The 17,079-nt window shown below is 53.4% G+C and overlaps 2 protein-coding genes across 2 annotated transcripts in view; both read left to right on the top strand.

The window, feature by feature from the left end:
* Positions 1-4,489, top strand: part of FKBP5 (FKBP prolyl isomerase 5) — a 31,805-nt gene extending 27,316 nt beyond the window's left edge. Inside the window, 3 exon segments of the mRNA XM_064173947.1 lie at positions 459-644; positions 1,896-2,135; positions 4,079-4,489. Coding sequence (XP_064030017.1) covers positions 459-644; positions 1,896-2,135; positions 4,079-4,174 — 522 coding nt within the window. The 3' untranslated portion in view covers positions 4,175-4,489.
* A 2,372-nt stretch (positions 4,490-6,861) lies between these two features.
* On the top strand, positions 6,862-16,107 carry TULP1 (TUB like protein 1). Its single transcript, XM_064173592.1, is given in 14 exon segments — positions 6,862-6,908; positions 9,102-9,247; positions 9,750-9,781; positions 9,783-9,854; positions 9,857-9,884; positions 10,114-10,224; positions 10,344-10,478; positions 10,681-10,756; positions 10,973-11,147; positions 11,512-11,624; positions 12,121-12,229; positions 12,394-12,492; positions 12,757-12,928; positions 13,757-16,107. Coding segments are annotated over 14 exon segments (1,449 nt in total). The 3' UTR covers positions 13,891-16,107.
* The last annotated feature ends 972 nt before the right edge of the window (positions 16,108-17,079 follow it).

The following is a 17,079-nucleotide window of genomic DNA, read 5'->3' as shown; positions in this document are numbered from 1 at the left end:
GGACCCACTCCAACAGGTCCATATCTGTCCTGTGCTGAAGACTCCAGAGCTGGACATGTTGCTGCCCAGACAGCACTGGGGAAGATGGCTTCCTCTGCCTTTTCTTCATTTCCTGAGATACCTCTTCCTCTCTGGGTGCTGCCTTGCCTATCTCTGCTCCCTGTAGAGCAGGGTGGAGGATCAGACTCTTCCCACAGATGGACATGGCCATTCCCCTTCCCAGGCTGGGACATCTCAAGCAAGTCAATTCTGTATGGAGGTGGAACACAAGCTAGAACCTGGCTTTTCCCAAGGCCTCCACACCAGCAGCTCCAGCCAAGCCCTGGAGCATCCTTCTTGCTTTTGTGTCTTTACCATGCTGCATTCAACTCATAACCCACTGGCAGGCTGGTTTGGAAGTAGACTGAGTGCTGTCAGCATTGGGTTCATCTAGCCTCCTCTTCTTTGCTCCATCCCAGGAAGGCAAATACCTGCAGGCAGTGATTCAGTATGGGAAGATTGTGTCCTGGCTGGAAATGGAGTATGGCTTATCAGAGAAAGAGTCCAAAGCCTCAGACTCCTTCCTGCTGGCTGCCTTCCTCAACTTGGCCATGTGCTACCTGAAGCTGCGGGAGTACACCAAAGCTGTTGAGTGCTGTGACAAGGTAGGGGTGCACTAGCCTGGGGGTGGGAGCATCTGCTCCTCTTGCAGGTTTTCACTGGCATTTTTGGTAGGTGTTTTGAAATTTCTTTTTGTATAAGAAGCAATTTTCAAGTGGCACCAGAATGGTGCCACCCCATCTGCACCTCAGGATCTCCAAAGATGGTGTGAGCACAGATACTGACTGCAGGATCAAAAGTGCTTTTTTGAGCTGAAATCCACCTGCTTACAATAGCTTTTCTTCCAAAGCCACATCCATCTGGATGGATGCTCCCTGGGTCAGCAGCCTGAGGCTTCTGTTCAGAATATGTTGGGTTGGAAGGGATCCTCGAAGTAATCTTGTCCCTGCATGGAACAGGAACATCCTCAACTAAGAGTAGGTTGCTCTGGGCCCCGTCAAGTTTGATGTTCAGTGCCTTCAGGAATGGGGCCTCAGCCACCACTCTGGGCAACCTTTTCCAATATTTCATCACCTTCATTGTGCAGAACTTTCTTCTGGTGTCCAACCTAAATCTCCCCTGCTCCAATTTCAAACCACGGTCACTTGTTCTGTCACCACAGGCTCTTCTAAACAGTCCCTTCCTGTATGTCCATTTCAGATACTGCAGTGCAGCTGTAAGGTCTCCCTGGAGCCTCCTGTTTTCCAGGCTGAAAAACCCCAACTCTCCCAGCCTGGCTGGAGAGAAGAGGATTGGGTCTGCCCAGGCTTGGCTTGTGCTTTTGACCTTCAAGGTCAAACTTGACGAGGCCCTGTACAATCTGATCTAGTTGGGTATGTCCCTGCTGACTACAAGGCATTGGACAAGATGACCTCTATGACCTCTGAGGGTCCCTTCCAACCCGATGCATTTTGTAACTCTCCAAATCAAGTCTGAGGTGTGGCTTTTACTAAAGGAAAAGAAAATTGTTACTAGAGCAGGGGAAAAAAAAACAACGCCTTTAATCTGTCAACTTCTTTGTGTCCAAGCTCATTGTGCTCCTCTAGGCTGGGGTTTGGTGTTTTCACCTTCTCTGTGGGTTTGTCTCTCACCGATTTCCTCTCTCAGAGGGATATTCAGCAAGGAGAAATAACTGAACTGTGTTAACTGCCAATAGAGATGAGGTGAATTCTTGGGTTTTCAGTTGAGCAAGGTACAAGTGCTCTGGGCACTTGAAGCCACTTTGTCCTGGTTTCAACAGATTTAATGAGGCTTTGACCTCAGAGGGATCTTTTGGGGGACCCTGAAGTTGCTAATAGGAACCTGTGTGTTTGCAGGCACTGGGGCTGGACCAGGACAATGAGAAGGGCTTGTACCGGAGGGGCGAAGCCAGGTTATTGATGAACGAGTTTGAGCTGGCAAAATGTGACTTTCAAAAGGTGCTGGAAGTGAATCCACAGAACAAAGCAGCAAAATCCCAGATCTCCGTCTGCCAGAAGAAAACAAAGGAGCACAATGAGCGGGACCGGAGGATCTATGCCAACATGTTCACAAAGTTTGCAGAGAGGGATGCAAAGGTGCCTGCTGCCTGCTTTGGGCCTCCTGAGCTCAGGGTGAAGGATGCTGGGCGGGTTTGTGATAAGAAGGCATGGGTAAAAGCCAAAGAAGTCATAGATCAGGTCAAGGATGGAGGGCTTGTCTGCTGCAGTGGGAAGATAGGTTTCTTTCTTGATCTCTCTTACACAGAGGCTGCCACTAGATGCTCAGTCAGAAGTCAGGACATTGAGATGCTGGAGGAGGTTCAGAAAAGGGTAACAGCTGGTGAAGGGTCTGGAGAATAGGGCTGGACCTAGGTTGTTTAGTCTCAAGAAAAGAGGCTGAGGGGAGACCTTCTTCCATCTGCAGCTCCCTGAAAGGAGGCTGGAGACAGGTGGTGATTGGTCTCTCCTCTCCAGTGTCAGGTGACAGAATGAGAGGAAATGGCCTGAAATTGTGCCAGGGGAGGTTCAGGTTGGACATAGGATAAATTTCTTTGCTGCAGAAGTGGTCAGGCACTGGCACAGGCTGCCCTGGGAGGTGGTGCAGTCACCATCCCTGGAGGTGTTCAAGAAACATATGGACAATTCAATTCAAGAGAGAAGGGCGATGAAGCTGGTGAGGGGCTGGAAGCACAGCCCTGTGAGGAGAGGCTGAGGGAGCTGGGGGTGTGCAGCCTCCAGCAGAGGAGGCTCTGGGCAGACCTCATTGCTGTCTACAACTACCTGAAGGGAGGCTGTAGCCAGGTGGGGTTGGTCTCTTCTCCCAGGCAACCAGCAACAGAACAAGGGAACACAGTCTCAAGTTGTGCCAGAGGAGGTATAGGCTGGATGTTAGGAGGAAGTTCTTCATAGACAGAGATTTGCATTGGAATGAGCTGCCCAGGGACATGGTAGAATTGCCATCCCTGGAGGTGTTCAAGAAAAGACTGGATGGGGCACTTAGTGCCATGATCTGGTTGATTGGATAGGACTGGGTGATAGGTTGGGCTGGATGATCTTGGAGGTCTCTTCCAACCTGGATGATTCTGTGATATGGTACTTGGGAACATGTCATAGTGGCTGTGGTGGTGGTAGGTGAATAATTGGGCTGGATGATCTTGAAGGGCTTTTCCAATCAGAACAGTTGTGTGATTCTGTGAAACAAAAGTGCTGGTCGTGCAAGGGCTGATGACAGGGCTGGCACTTGTACTGAATTTTGCCATTCCCAGCTAGTGACTGTTGGTGACCTCCTGGTCACTAGCAAATTGAAATGTCATCCCTTCTCTGGCAAGGTATTTTGAGACATGACAGTGTGGTTTTCCTGAAGCTGGAAAGGCAGTAGCTGCTCCTCTGCTGGTAGGGAGCAATTGCTGCCTCTAATGAATCTCAGCCAAAATTCCTCCCTTCAAAACCTGGTGTTCAGGAACCAGAGAGCACACAGTGGTTGCCAGCCCCACCACCTGGCTCAGTTTTAACATAGTCTCTTCTGAACCGGTGCCTGGAGGTTGAGATGGTGGAATAAGAGGCCAGGGCAACCCCTAGGGTATCCAGCTTGGGACAGGGAGCAGAGCTACCCTGGCCAACTGCTGGCACTGAGATAGGTCGGCTGGTGCAGGTAGTTGTGATGGTGACAGTCACTGCTGGAGCAAGTGTGGAGCTTTTCTGTGCCTTAGTGTTCCTCTCCTGTATGTATGGCCAAGTGTATGGACTGCACCCATGATAGGCTTGTTGTTAGGTGGTGTTGTAGGTCAGATGAGTGGGTACTGAGGTGGACTGAAAACTGGCTGAAGGACAGAGCTTAGAGGGTTGTGATCAGTGGTGCAGAGTCCAGTTGAAGGCCTGTAGCTCATAGTGGTCCCCCAGTGGTCAAGATTGGGTCAGATCTTGTTCAACATCGTCAATGACCTGGATGAAGGGACAGTGTCCCCTCAGCCAGTTTGCTTTGAAGGTCCTTCCCAGCCCCAACCCAGTTTGTGATGATTCTATGATTTGCTGTTTTGCAGGAAGCAGCCAGCAAAACTGGGGTTGAGAAAGCAGCTTGTGAAAAGGGGCCAAAAGTTGCTGGTGCTGAAGGTAAAGAGGCTGAAGGCCATGTATGATGGAGGAAGAGGAGGAGGAAGGGAGAGCCTCCTGCCCTCAGCCCATGCAGAAAAAGGTTGTGGCCAGAGCTTGGGACTCACCAGTGTCTTCTTGTAAAGCTTGTTACAGTCTGTGTGGTTGTGGAAGCAAAAAGCACCTCGCAAAGGAGAAGCAGACCCTGTCCCACTGCCCTGGGTGTGCTGAGCGGAAGCAGCAGGGCACCGTGGGAGCACCCACTGCCCATGGAACAAATGGCTTTGAAAGGAAGAGAAAGAGAAAAATACAGACAAAAATAAATAAAAAATGAAGCTCTTGGCTCTTGGGAGGTTTCCATAGACAGCTCCTTGCTGCTCCTTTGGCTTTGTGTCGGCTGTCAGTACAACATCCTGGCTCCTTCCAGATGAGCTGGGATGTGAGAGATGCTCCATCTTGGTGTCACAGCCACACAGTGCAAACTGGAGCCCAGAGATGGCTTGTGGGAGCCCAGCACCCCTACAGCATCCAGCAGCTCACTTTCCCATAGGTGTTTGCTGGATTGGGGGACAAATTGTTTTTCTCTTCTGGAGGCTTGCCTGTGGCCAGAGGGGCTGCAGTGTGGTTCCAGGTCTAAGGACGTGATCATCTCTGCTGCAGCCCCTCGGTGCAGGGACATAATTTACCTTTAAAGCACCCTTGTTCAGGGTGGATTTTATCTTTGAAAATGCTGGTTTCTATTTCCTCACAGAGTAAAAGCTCCTGTCAAGGTCTGCAGCTCAACAGATGCTTCACCACCCCCCCCCCCCCCCCCCCCTCGTACCTCAGGCCCTCAGCTCCCCATCTTGAAAATAGGAGATGTATTGCTATGCCGAGTTGCGTACAGGATGGAGAGGAATTGGAGAGAACTCAAAAAAAAGCAGCAGGTGGTTGACACGTTTGTGGTTCAGAATGCTGGGTCTGAGTTTGCACACAAGGTTTCCACCTCACTAGTGGGCAGCTTTCCCTGGTGTGTGCAAGGCAAATCACGTTCCCACACTGGTGCCACTGTCACCTAGGCAGCTGTCCCCTTCCATTCGAATGGGACACAGTCACTGCCGTGTGAGAGCAGCTTTCTGATGGTAATTTTTTCCTGTCTGGTCCTTGTAAAAACCCTTTCTAAGGTTGAAAATAAACAGCTGAAAAAAAAGAAAATCACTTTTTCTCTGGCTTCTGCTCAGCAAAGGGAGGTGGTGGCTGTTGGGGGACGCAAGCATGCTAGTCCTCTGGGTGTTGGATTTATGGTTGAGCTTGAGGTCTTAAAAGGTCTTTTCTATGGTTGTGAACTGCCCCCACTCCAGCCAAGGCGCTGTTAAGGAATTACTGGTGTCTCCAACTGGTGCTGCCCATTTTTATCACCCATCATTTTTGGGGAGCTGGGGAAGGCTTGAGGGATGCATGGCTGGGGGATTCTGCTTTGGGGGATTCTTGGCTGTTTTTTTCCAACCTGGAGGGGTTTCTCCTCATACTTTATTTTTTAACCAGTGCATATTTGGGATGAGAGTTCTCTGGGAGGCACCCAAGTGGGTGGAAGAAGCATTTGTGCTCCTTGACTGAGGGACCAGAGAGCTGTCCCATAGGAAGCAGACCTCTGCAAAAAAAGAATACATTTTGTTGCAGTTTTGGGGCTTTTCCCTGCTTTGAAGCAGATTTGGAGCTTATTTTTGTTTGGTGCTTTGCTTCTCCTTGGAAGAGAAATTAAACTCGGGCAGGCGATGAGATGTGGTTTAGAGAGTGAAGGGAAAACGGGATCTTTGAAGGTGTCAAAGCTTGGCGGTGCTCCTGAGTTTTGGGCGTGTGGTGTTCAAATGCCATCTAGTGGCACTGGGCATAGCATGGGAAATGAGGCAGTTGAAGGAGTTTCGGGGTGTCTGTGGTGGGCTGGGTAAGGCTGAGGGCATAGTAGCGTCACAGGGGGCACTTGGCTTATCTAGCTTTGCAACTAGACAGCAGTCTTTGGAGGGAAATAACAACAAATAAATGTGATTAATAAGGAGGTGAAGAGGGAGCAGTGACATGCAGGGTGTGAAACTTGTCACCTGAAGGGACATGGACATGTGGGCCTGGGCTTGGGCCAGTGCAGTGGTCCATAAAGAAGCCCTTGGCATCACCTGGAGCTGGGGATGCTGCCATGGCCTGCATGGGCTCTCCATGCACAGAGCAAAGCAGCCCCAATCCTGCTTTCCTATCATCAAAAGGCTCTTCTGAGTGGAAAAAGGCTCATCCAGGGAGGACAACCCTGAATAAGGTCAGCCAGCATCCCTCCCCTTAGTGCTGGTAAAGTCCTCAGCTAGTGGGACCCACTTATAACAGCCAGGGGCTGTGCAGTGCAGCTGGCTCCCCGACCTTGCCACTCCTGTGGGGCCCCTTTTTCCTGAGATTTCCTTTTCCTGGGATTAGTGCCCTGCCAACTGCTCTGCCCGCAGCCAGGCTGGCCAGCAGCCCCTGAAATCCTATTACCGAGTTTCAGGAGAAATAAAAAGTTAATCGCCTCCTTTGCCTGCTTGTCGTCCTTCTCTTCCCCGCGGAGGTGGATGAGCCAATGCCATGGCACTGCACTCAGACCCTTGAGGCCGAGCCTACGTACCCAGCTCTGGGCTGTAGAAACTGCAGTGCGGAGGAGGTCAGCAGCCGGTGCTGGGGGGGTCAGAGGCGGAAAGGACTCCAGGACAGGCTGGACACAGGACCTGGAGCCATGCCGCTGCAGACTGAGATCCTGCGTGAAGTCTGGGCAGCTGACAGGTTGGTGCTGGTGGGCAAGATGTGACCTGCAGGGTGGCTTTTTGTCCTGTTGCCAGCTGAATTGTAGTTCAATGAGCTGGTATCGGTGGGTTTTTTTGCTGCGAGGGGGTGGCTATGATGATACTCATTGACTTAGAGAGAGGAAAAATGTGCTTGTTACAGGAGGGGTCCCCCAAATGAGCCTCACTGCTGTCACCATTGATCAAGGCAGAGCTCCCAGGAGACAGGCTGTCCAGTTGAGCTTGATCCTGTTGAGGACAGGTCGAGCAGCTCTTGGAGCCAAACAAAAGGCTGACCTGTCCCACATCACCCCCAGAATTAGGGTGATGTTCATCTAGAGGGTCTCTCCTATCTCCCAGGAGTTGTGGAGGGCCGAAAGCACTCACCCCTTTGCTTTATGTGCTCCACAGCCCCAGTGAGGAGCCAGGCAGCCCCCAGCAGCCAAAGCTCAAGCAGGTGAGAAAAAAAAATCTTTCCTCGCATTCCAGTGCCACCAACCCTTGATATGGGCTGTCCCCAAAGGTGGGGATGTTGGAAACCCTCAAACCCTGTCCCACACCCAGTTCAACATGGGGATGGACAAGTTGCTCTGTCACGGTGCTGCAGCCTTGGGGGCCATAAGATTTGGGGGACCATTATTTCCAGAGCAGGTGGGGTAAAGGAAATCCTAAAACCCCTCCTTGAGCCTTTGTGTATCCTTCCAACCCCTCCCTCCATCACTTCAAAGCACCTTATGAGGTGGGGTTCAATTCCTAATTAACACTTTAAGTAAGCCTCTCAGTTAAGCTGTGACTCACTTTCCCCAGGCTGTGACCCTAAAGGCCAGGCACCACCCCATTTTTGTCACAGTCCTCAGGTGGTGCCCAGCCTCAGAGGGGTCTCAGCAGCTGTTTCATTTCACCACCCAGATTAACCAGCAGCCCCTCATCAAAGAGCTTTCATGAAGTAATGGAGTGAGTGACCATGCCATGTCCCCCTACAGCTGCTTAAGGGATTAAAGAATGTAAAGGAGCTTTTCCATGAGCTGATGTCATGGCAGAAACCAGCCTTTTCTCAGCTCACTCATGGGATCTTCGTCCTTCTCCTTCCCAAGTCTGCAGTTCTGAGGTCCTGCTGGGATCCAATTGGAACCCCACCCTTCTTGCCAACCCACTGTGCTGGGGTACCCAGGAGGGGTATGTGAGAAGCTATGTGAGAAGGAAGGTGTTTGGTCAGGTGGTGGTGAGTGCCTCAGTGGAACTGGTTTTGCTTAAATCAATTTCTGAGTCCCCTGACCTGACACCATCTCTCCAATTATTCTCTCTGGAGCTAAGTCCTGCCCCACATGCTCCAGATTGGTAAATCGGGGTTATTTATAGACCCAGCTAACCAGGATAGGTGCTGTGCCTAATCCCTGGGCTTCTGCTGACCTCCCTTGCAGCTCCTTGCCTTTGATGGAGCCTTTTGTGGAGGTGAGAGAAGATGGACGTGCGGAGCCAGGCTGCCTGCCTGTTCCAATGTTCCCTGTCCCAGCTCAGCTCCTCCAGGAATTCCCATCAGCAGATGAGCTGGTGCCTAGGGTGGTTCTTGGCTGAGATCTCTACAGCACAGTGCAGCTAGACTCTGTGTGATATCAGGGCAGTGCCAGTATCAAGCACCTTGTCCCCTGTGGCTGACACACAGCTGTCTGGCCCAGCACTGGCACTCTCCTGTCTGACTGCTAACAGCCCTTTCTGGTTTTCCCTCCTTCTGCCTTCCCTGGGGGTCTGCCCCACGGTAAGTTGCTTGTTTGAAGGTGTGGGTCCCTGTCCACCGAGCAGGTCCCCAGAGTGGGTCCTTGTGGATCCTTGTCCCTGAGTGCCTGCTCCCACAAGGATACATTCTGGAAAGGGAGTCAGTGCCCATACATGCAAGAGTTGCCTTGCGAAGGGAAAAGCGATTCAAGGCCAGCTCTGTCTCCTCAGCACTGCCCATGAGAGCAGAAGGTGAAGAAGAAGCAGCAGGAGACAGTGCTGGAGCCCGAGGCCAAGCCCCAGCGGCTGCGAGAGAGAAGCCGAACGAGTCAGGGGCTGCAGAGGAGCTCCATGCCCCAGCCCAGGGTAAGCACAGACTCATTCTCCCGCCCTGCCCCAGCTGCCCTGGAAATACGGGGGACACGCTGGTCCCCTACAGCCCCCATATGAACTCCTGGTGCTCAGCTCTTTAAATCTGCAGGGGTGAGAAGCGGAGGAAGAAGAAAGAGAAAGCAGAGGAGGAAAGTGGCAAGGACCCCTACTCCAAACTCACCAAGGAACCTCGGAAGAAGAAGGAGGGCCCCGCCCCCCGCTCCTACACGGCCAAGGGGCCCAAGAAGCAACAAGGTTGGGGGAGCAGCACCCACCCCTCTGTGGGCACCCGTGTGTGACACACCATGTGTCTCTGCTCCACATCCCCACGCAACCATGACCCACCGGTGCCATCGATGATCCCAGTGTGCGCAGGGACTCATCCCGGAAGGAAAGGGGATGTGGCAGGGAACCAGCGTTCGTGGCATTGGCTGGGGAGTGGGGACTGGGGGAGACGGGAAAGACGCACACGGGACGGGACACCACACTGGCCCCGTCAAAGCGGCATTCGGAGGTGCCACCAGCTCCGGAGCTCGCCTGCCTCCCTGCCCTCGCTGCAGCCAGGAGATGGCGATGCAGTTCCGCAGCGCTGTGCCCAGCTCTGGAACACGTCCAGCTGGCGCCCAGAGTCCCAGAACCCTGGCCGTGGCGGGATGGGTGTCCACACAGACAAGTGCTGCCAAGAGAGGTTCGCTGCTCACCAGCTAGGAAAGTACAAAGCCATAGTTGATGATGCCATGATGTTACCTCTGGGCAGAGCCAGCTGAGGATTCCGAGGATGAGGAGGTGGGAGGAGGAGATGGAGAATAAAGACCTACCGAAAAAGCTCAATAAGAAGCTGCTCAAAGAACCTCCCTTGGTGAGAGCCGGGAGAAGAAGCTGAAGCCAAAGGGTGAGTGCCCAGGGGACACGTATGGCTTGAGTCTGACTCCAATGCCACTTGCTGGCATGAGGGTTCCACCCCACTTCCTGTCCCCATCACTGCCCCAAGAGGTGCAGGGGGCTGTGGGGCAATCACCCCGTCCCCCTGCAATGTCCACTTAGCTCAACCCTTCCTGCTCTCCTCACCCTGTCGTCATCCCCATATGTGTCCACTCATCTGCTCCTCCATCCCTCAACAGACAAGAGTGACCCTGAAAGCAAAGCCAGACCTGCCAAAAGCACCAAGAAGGAGTCCATGTCCATGTTCCAGGTGAACGGGAGAAAAAAAGCAGAAGAAAATCAAGAAGAAGGTATGGAGAAAGGAGAGAAGTGTGCATATGTGTGCCAGCCAGTCCTGCTGCTCCATGGCATCACCCTGAACCAGTAGCACCCAGTGCTGTGTGACTGTGTCCCCTGTGTCCCACTGCAGCCACCACCGGCAGTGATGAGGAGGATGATTCTGACTCCAGCACCAAGCCCCATCAGGTCAGAGAGAAGAAGAACCCAGTGTCCCTCTTCCAGACTGGAGGGGACCCCCCCAAGGAAAAGAAGACCAAAAAGAAAGGTGAGAGCCTGGTATTAGCAATGTGATGGAGGGTGGTGGGTGCTGCAGAGGCTTGTGGGGGGTGCAGATGAGCCTGGCCATGGAGACGGGGCTTATGACCAATGGGGTTTATGCAGGCCTCAGTTTTGGGGTTCAGTGGAATCAGGCTCTTGCCCCCACCCAGTGTCCCTGCCTGTTTCTGCTCACAGCTCCTCCCAAGCAGCCAAGAGTGACGAGGAGACTCTGGAGACCCCACAAAAGAATTCCAACAGGAAGGGAAAAGTGAAGAAATCAAAAAGGTACAAAACCCTGTCGGGGCTATGGGGGCCCTTCAGAGAGTAACAGCAGTTCTTCTCTCCAGGGCAAGTCATGGGGCTGGGAGACCCCACCATAGTACTGTTCCCAAAACCACCAGCTGCAGAGCCACACCCCAGGGGGAGGCTGGGGAGCTGGGGAAGGAGGGAAGCTTCTGGCAGGTTTGGAATTTGGGGTCACCATCCCCTCTCACACTGCAGGCAAAAGAGGGAGAGGCCCCCATCACCCATCATCGAGGTGGACCACCTGGAGGAGTTTGTGCTGCGGCCTGCACCACAGGGAGTGACCATCAAGTGCCGAGTGACCCGAGACAAGAAGGGGATGGACCGGGGGCTTTATCCCACCTATTACCTCCATTTGGATAATGACAAGAAGGTGAGCTGGGGTTGGGGCGTTGGGACCCTGGGGCATTGCACCCAAGCTGGGAAGCACTCTCAGAATTTTGGGGGGATGCTTGCCTATACCCCACCATGGTGGGCTTTGGATGGGGCTGTTTTTCTCAGCCCTCTCTTGGGAAATATCCCATGTTGATGGTGCATGGCATGGTGAGGGCTCAGATCCTCCTGTCCCATGGCTCAGCCCATGTTTTGGGAGTCATCTTCATTCCACAGTTTCCACAAGGTCGTGGCAGTGACCTGCTGTGCCAAGCCTTGTGCAGAGGGCACTGCGGGTCATGGAGCTTGGGACAGCAATGGTAATGACAACACCCAATTCCCACGAGGTTCCACCACCCTCTCAGGTATTCCTCCTCGCGGGGAGGAAGCGTAAGAAGAGCAAAACCTCCAACTACCTCATCTCCATTGACCCCACTGACCTGTCACGGGGAGGAGAGAACTTCATTGGGAAGCTGAGGTAGGAGCAGAGGTGCACCTCATTTCAGTGGCACCCCATTTCAGTGGTACCCCACTTCTGCAGCACCCTCTATGGGTTGCTGTTGCCCTAAGCAACAGGTGGGTCAGACAGGAGGCTAAATTCAGCGGTCCCTACTGTGGATCTGATCCAAGGAGTGTCGAGAGGCCAGGAGGGGAGAACAGGCTGGGCTGGTTCCTCCCGGCAGACAGGTCATGGCTAGAAACAGCGCCTGGCAAGTCCCGGCCCACTGCATGGCCGGCAGCTGTGCAGGGATGCTGGAGGGTCCCTACCATGTCAGCACTCTACAACACCCTTATTTAGGAATGCCCTGAGCCAGAGCAAGCAGCCAAAGGATGAGAGGATGGACTGGCTAAGGGTTGCACATGGGGTTTGCATTGGGAGCAAAGCTGGGGCCAAAGCTGGAGTAGGAGTGGGCAGAGAAGTCAGAGGGGACTTGGTAGCACTATTTGTGGTCATCTCCCATACTTGGCTGCAGATCCAACCTGATGGGTACGAAGTTCACAGTGTTTGACAACGGTGCAAACCCTGACAGGGCAAATGCCAACTGGTCAAACGTGCGTCAAGAGCTTTCAGCTGTGGTCTACGTAAGTAGCAACAGGGGGGACCCCCCCCGCACTGACCTCCTGTGTTCTGCACTCTTTGGGCTACTACCCCAGGGATTGGAGAGACGCAGGATGGGCTCGATCCATTCCTGAGCCCTTGTTCAGCCATCAGTGAGAAACTGATTTCAGTGGGGGCTCTCTTGCAGGAGACCAATGTTTTAGGGTTCAAAGGCCCCCGGAAGATGACAGTCATCATCCCTGGGATGAACTCTGACAATGAGAGGGTGCCTATCCGGCCCCGAAACGTAAGTCAGGGTCCACACTGGAAGAAAACTCCTTGGGAACAGGGTTTGCTGAGGTTCAGCTTGGATTCTCCCCATTTTTGGGACATGGAAAGGCTTTGAAGTGTCCCTGAAATTCAAGGCACCTCCCTGAGAGGTGCAAGATGTGGTGGGCTGCGTTTTTTTTCTCAGAACTGGATCCCATCTCCTGCCACAGAGCATCTTTCTGATTGGGTGACAGGGCTCTAGCAGAGGTCCACCTCAACCCTGCTTTCTCCCCCTTACAAGGATAATGATGGCCTCCTGATGCGATGGCAGAACAGGAACATGGACAATATCATTGAGCTGCACAACAAGGCACCGGTGTGGAATGATGAGACCCAGTCCTATGTCCTCAACTTCCATGGCAGGGTCACCCAAGCCTCTGTCAAAAACTTCCAGATCGTGCATGACAGTGACCGTAAGCTGGGAAGGGCCAGGATTGGGGTGGGGATGGGGGTGATGATGGCCTAAGCACTCCCCTTTTCTTGCTGAGCTTGTTGGTTTTTTTTTCATGTGCAGCTGCTTTGCTGGAGGCCTGATGAAGCCACCCAAGGCCAGTGGCCCCGGGTGTCAGCAGAGGGAGCATGCAGGTCATTTGTTTCTAGGCAGATTTAAGGGCAAGGGCAAATCCTGCGGGGTGCTGAGCACCCCCATCACTCTACATCCATCCTCACATCCCAGCAATCAGCCCAGAGCATCACCCTCACTGTGCACCCTACACTGCTGGTAGGGTGCACCCCCCCTGGGATGCATCGTGCCCTGGGGACAATCCCTCAGGAGTGGCAGTGACTCTGTCCCACCGCTGTGGCCGTTCATCACCTGTCCAATGCAGTCAGAAGCCCTCAGCCTCCAGGGTGTTGGGTTACAGGATGGAAAAACCTCTCGGGGGCCCCTGGTTTATTTTTACAGACTTCCTGTCACCCGCCCTCAGGCAGCACAAGTCCCAAGGTGGGGCACCGGGGTCCCTGTCCCTTGAGGAGCTGCAGCTCCTGGGGGACCAAAGGACGGTAAGATCCTGTGCTGGGGGAAATCAAAGAATGGTTTGGGTAGGAAGGGATCTTAAAGGTATCTTGTTCCAACCTTTCTGCAGGTGATGGGTTTTGGTGATGCACACTCTGGTCATGAGCTGTGGGCAGAGCGTGGTGAAAGGGTGGTTTCTTTGGTGTGCCACAGAATGGGTCCCCTGGGATGAAGGGTGAGATGGGGGCATGGGTGACATCCCATCTGCTTACCCTCTCTCCTGCAGCTGACTACATCGTGATGCAGTTTGGGCGTGTGGCAGATGATGCTTTCACCATGGACTACAACTATCCTCTGTGTGCAGTGCAGGCCTTTGCCATTGCCCTCTCCAGCTTTGATGGGAAGCTGGCCTGCGAGTAGCACCCATGCTGGGGCCAATGGGACCACCAGGGCTGCTGGGACTATTTGGCCACTAGGGCCACTGTGGCTGCTAGGGCTACTGGGGTGACCAGGACCACTGGTGCTGCTGTGTCTACTTAAGGCCACCAGAGCTGTTGAGACCACCAAGGCCACTGAGGCTGACCACTGCTACTGAGGGTTACATGGGCTGCTGGGACTGCTGTGCTTACTAAGGCCACTAGGGCTGCAGGGGTCACTGGGTCTGCTGGGATTAACCAGGGCCACCATGGCCATTCAGGCTGCCAGAACCATCTGTCCGTGCCCACTGGATGCTCCTGCATCTCCATCCTGCTCTGCTTTCTCCATCTCTACTGTCTGCCAGGCCAGTACTCAATGGCTGCAGCCACTCCTGGGGTGACTCAAGGTGCCTCAGGGCACTGTGGGGCACTCAGCCAGCCACAGTCACCCTCTCTGGGGACAGATCACCAGTCTGGGGCAGATGGCACAATCAGGCCAGGGTATATTTAGCAGATGAGGCTGTGTGATCTCGACCTCATCTCTCTGAGATGTTTCTTGGACTTAGATCCTGGAAACTTATTCCTCTTTTGGATTCTGGTTTGTATTGTGTGGCTCAATATCTCAGTGAGAGGGTGGGCTCTTTGGTCTGTGTTTCCTCATCCCTCTCATGAGCCCACATGCAACCAGGGTCTGCCCAAGCTCCTGGCGAAGAGCCTGCCCATCTTAATGTTGACCAGGCACCAAACTCGTATTTTACCCCATTTTTCCCTGGCACAGGTAATGTGTGGCACTAATGGTGTCTTTTTCATGTCCTGAGCTCTCCACGCCAGTGGCTGGATGCCTTTGGGGATCTGGATCCTTGAGGAGCAGCCTGAAACCCAGAGCACCAGCAGCACGTGGACACATGCCAAGGGAAGGTAGTGCTGGTGAAGGAGGGTTGGCAGCCACGTGAGGCAGGGCTTGGCTGGGTTGGTGCCACCAGGAGGGACTGGAAGCAAAAACTCTGGGTGCACCAGGAAGCACCAGGGTGACTCACACGGTGTGGCTTGGTGCTGAGTCATGCTCAGCACCTGTCTGGGCCTGGCTGAGTCCCCTTTTTGGTGGTGGTCTGAACCCCTACCCCCAAGTTAATGCTGCAAGAGGTCACTGATGCAGCAGATGTGATTTTAACAGAGGGATACTTGCCCTCAAGGAGCAGTGTCAGAACATGGCCTGAACCCATCCCCATGGGGAGCTGGGGACGTATAACAGTAACAACGAGACCATGAGCTGCAACTGGACCACTGGCCAACATCTGCACCAGCAGCTCTGCTGTTGGAGTCCAGGTTTTCCCACCAGCTGCACGACTCCAGGCTCCATGATTCATCAGCAGATGCAGAGGAAGATGGAGGTGGACAGCTGGGGGGACAACAGACCAGCATGGGACATTGTCCCCTTACCCATGTGGTGAGATCAGAGATTTTCTAAGGGGAGAAGCAGAGCCCATGGTTTGGGGCCAGCATCCCCTGGCTAGGTGTGGCCAGGAAACATGGGGAAAACGAGTGCTTTCTGCCCCAAATCCAGCCACGGATCCAACATCTGTTTGGAATCGAGAGAGGCTTAGCTGATGGTCAGGCTCACACCCGTTCCTGCTTCCTCTGGTGGAAGCAGAAAAGCTGAAGTAGGGTGAGAGAGATGGGTTTGGGCTTCCCAGCCTCCTGCTGGAGCACAAACTTCCATTATCACAACAGCTCTCTGGGGAGTTTCTCCCTTCTATTGCCCAGAAAGTCTCCATGCTGCCCCTTGTTGCTTGCAAGTCACTCAGGATTCCCAGCCTGTGGCCCAAGCAGAGCAGAACCCATCTGCCCTGGGTGTTCCACACGATGCCTGCCCCATCCCAGAACAGCTGCCACCTCAGCTGCCTACCCCACATCCCTTCGACAAACCCTCTAACCCAAACCAACTGCAGCACAGGAAAACAAATGAAAGCAATTGAAGACGGCGCTGGGTATTGGGGCCTTTGTTTGCGCTGGCTGCTAACAGCAGAGGAGAGGATGGAAGCAGTTGAGATGTGGATCAGCTTTGGCTGATGGAAAGTGTGACGGATGCACCAGCAGACCAATGGCTGGGGATGCTGGGGTTGTGCGTGGGTGTGAAAGGAATGCTCACTGCGAGGCAAGATCAAAAAAAAAACCCCAACCAAAACCAAATAAAAACAGAGGAGAAGGAGCCTTATCAGCAGCATTGGATCCCAAAGTGTGCATCATCCTTGGAGAAAGGGCTTTCTTTTTCCCCAGGGGTGGTGTTTTTAAGGCTGCAAGGCTTTTGAAGCTTCACGTGAGTGGGCTGGTGCTGCAGAGATGGGTTTAACCCCTCATAAGGACACAAGCAGAAGCCAGAGGTGATTGTTGGCAGCATTCTCAAGGGAATCTCCTGGGAAATGGGTTTTGATGGGATCACAGAGTGGTTTGGGTTGGAAGAGATCTTTAAGACTCATCTGGTTCAGCCCCCTGCAGTCAGCAGGGACATTAGCAACTAGTGCAGGTTGCTCAGAGACCCATCCAACTTGCCCTGGAATGGTTCCAGGGAAGGGGCATCTCCTACCCTCCCTTTATTTCTGCAAAGATAGTTATAAGAAAACGAATAAGGTCCCACCTAGATGCTGAATGCCACATCCTAGTTAGGAGCAATGTCACCAGCATCCCCCATTTTCTGCCAGTGAATGAAGATGCTGGTCCAGAGCTGAGAAGGAGGATGGGGAGTCGGGGCTCTTCTCCAACTGTTCTTCTCCTTCAACTGTTCTTCTCTCCCTCTGCCCAGACCCTGAGGGCTGAGGAGGCTAAGTGCAGCCAGCCCTAAGCCCAGGCTCAGCCTCTGTACTCTTTGGGGGTCTGGAGTCCGCTCTAAGAAGTGAATACCCCATCCCCATCAAGGGGCTGGTGGTATCCCAGCAGGAATGGGAGGAGAGGCCAGTGCTGGGAAGCTCCTCACCAGCCATGGAAGGGCTGGAGCTGTTGGGTTCACAGCAGAAAGCATTGCCTTGGCCTCGAGGGCTCTTGCTCCCTGCTTTGAAGTGATGATATATTAATCAGTTACAGAAGTGATGGTGATGGAGTGGTTTTCTCACCCCTTTCCCTCCCTGAATGTTTCTTTTGGTGACATTTTTCCAAGGGGAAGGTCAGGAACCTGTGGGGCTGTGGGATGGGCTTTTTT

Source organism: Pogoniulus pusillus, chromosome 39 (assembly GCF_015220805.1).
Source record: "Pogoniulus pusillus isolate bPogPus1 chromosome 39, bPogPus1.pri, whole genome shotgun sequence".
NCBI classification, from domain to species: Eukaryota; Metazoa; Chordata; class Aves; order Piciformes; family Lybiidae; genus Pogoniulus; species Pogoniulus pusillus.
The sequence above is the reverse complement of the archived record's forward strand: the minus strand, read 5'-3'. Positions and strand labels throughout refer to the sequence as shown.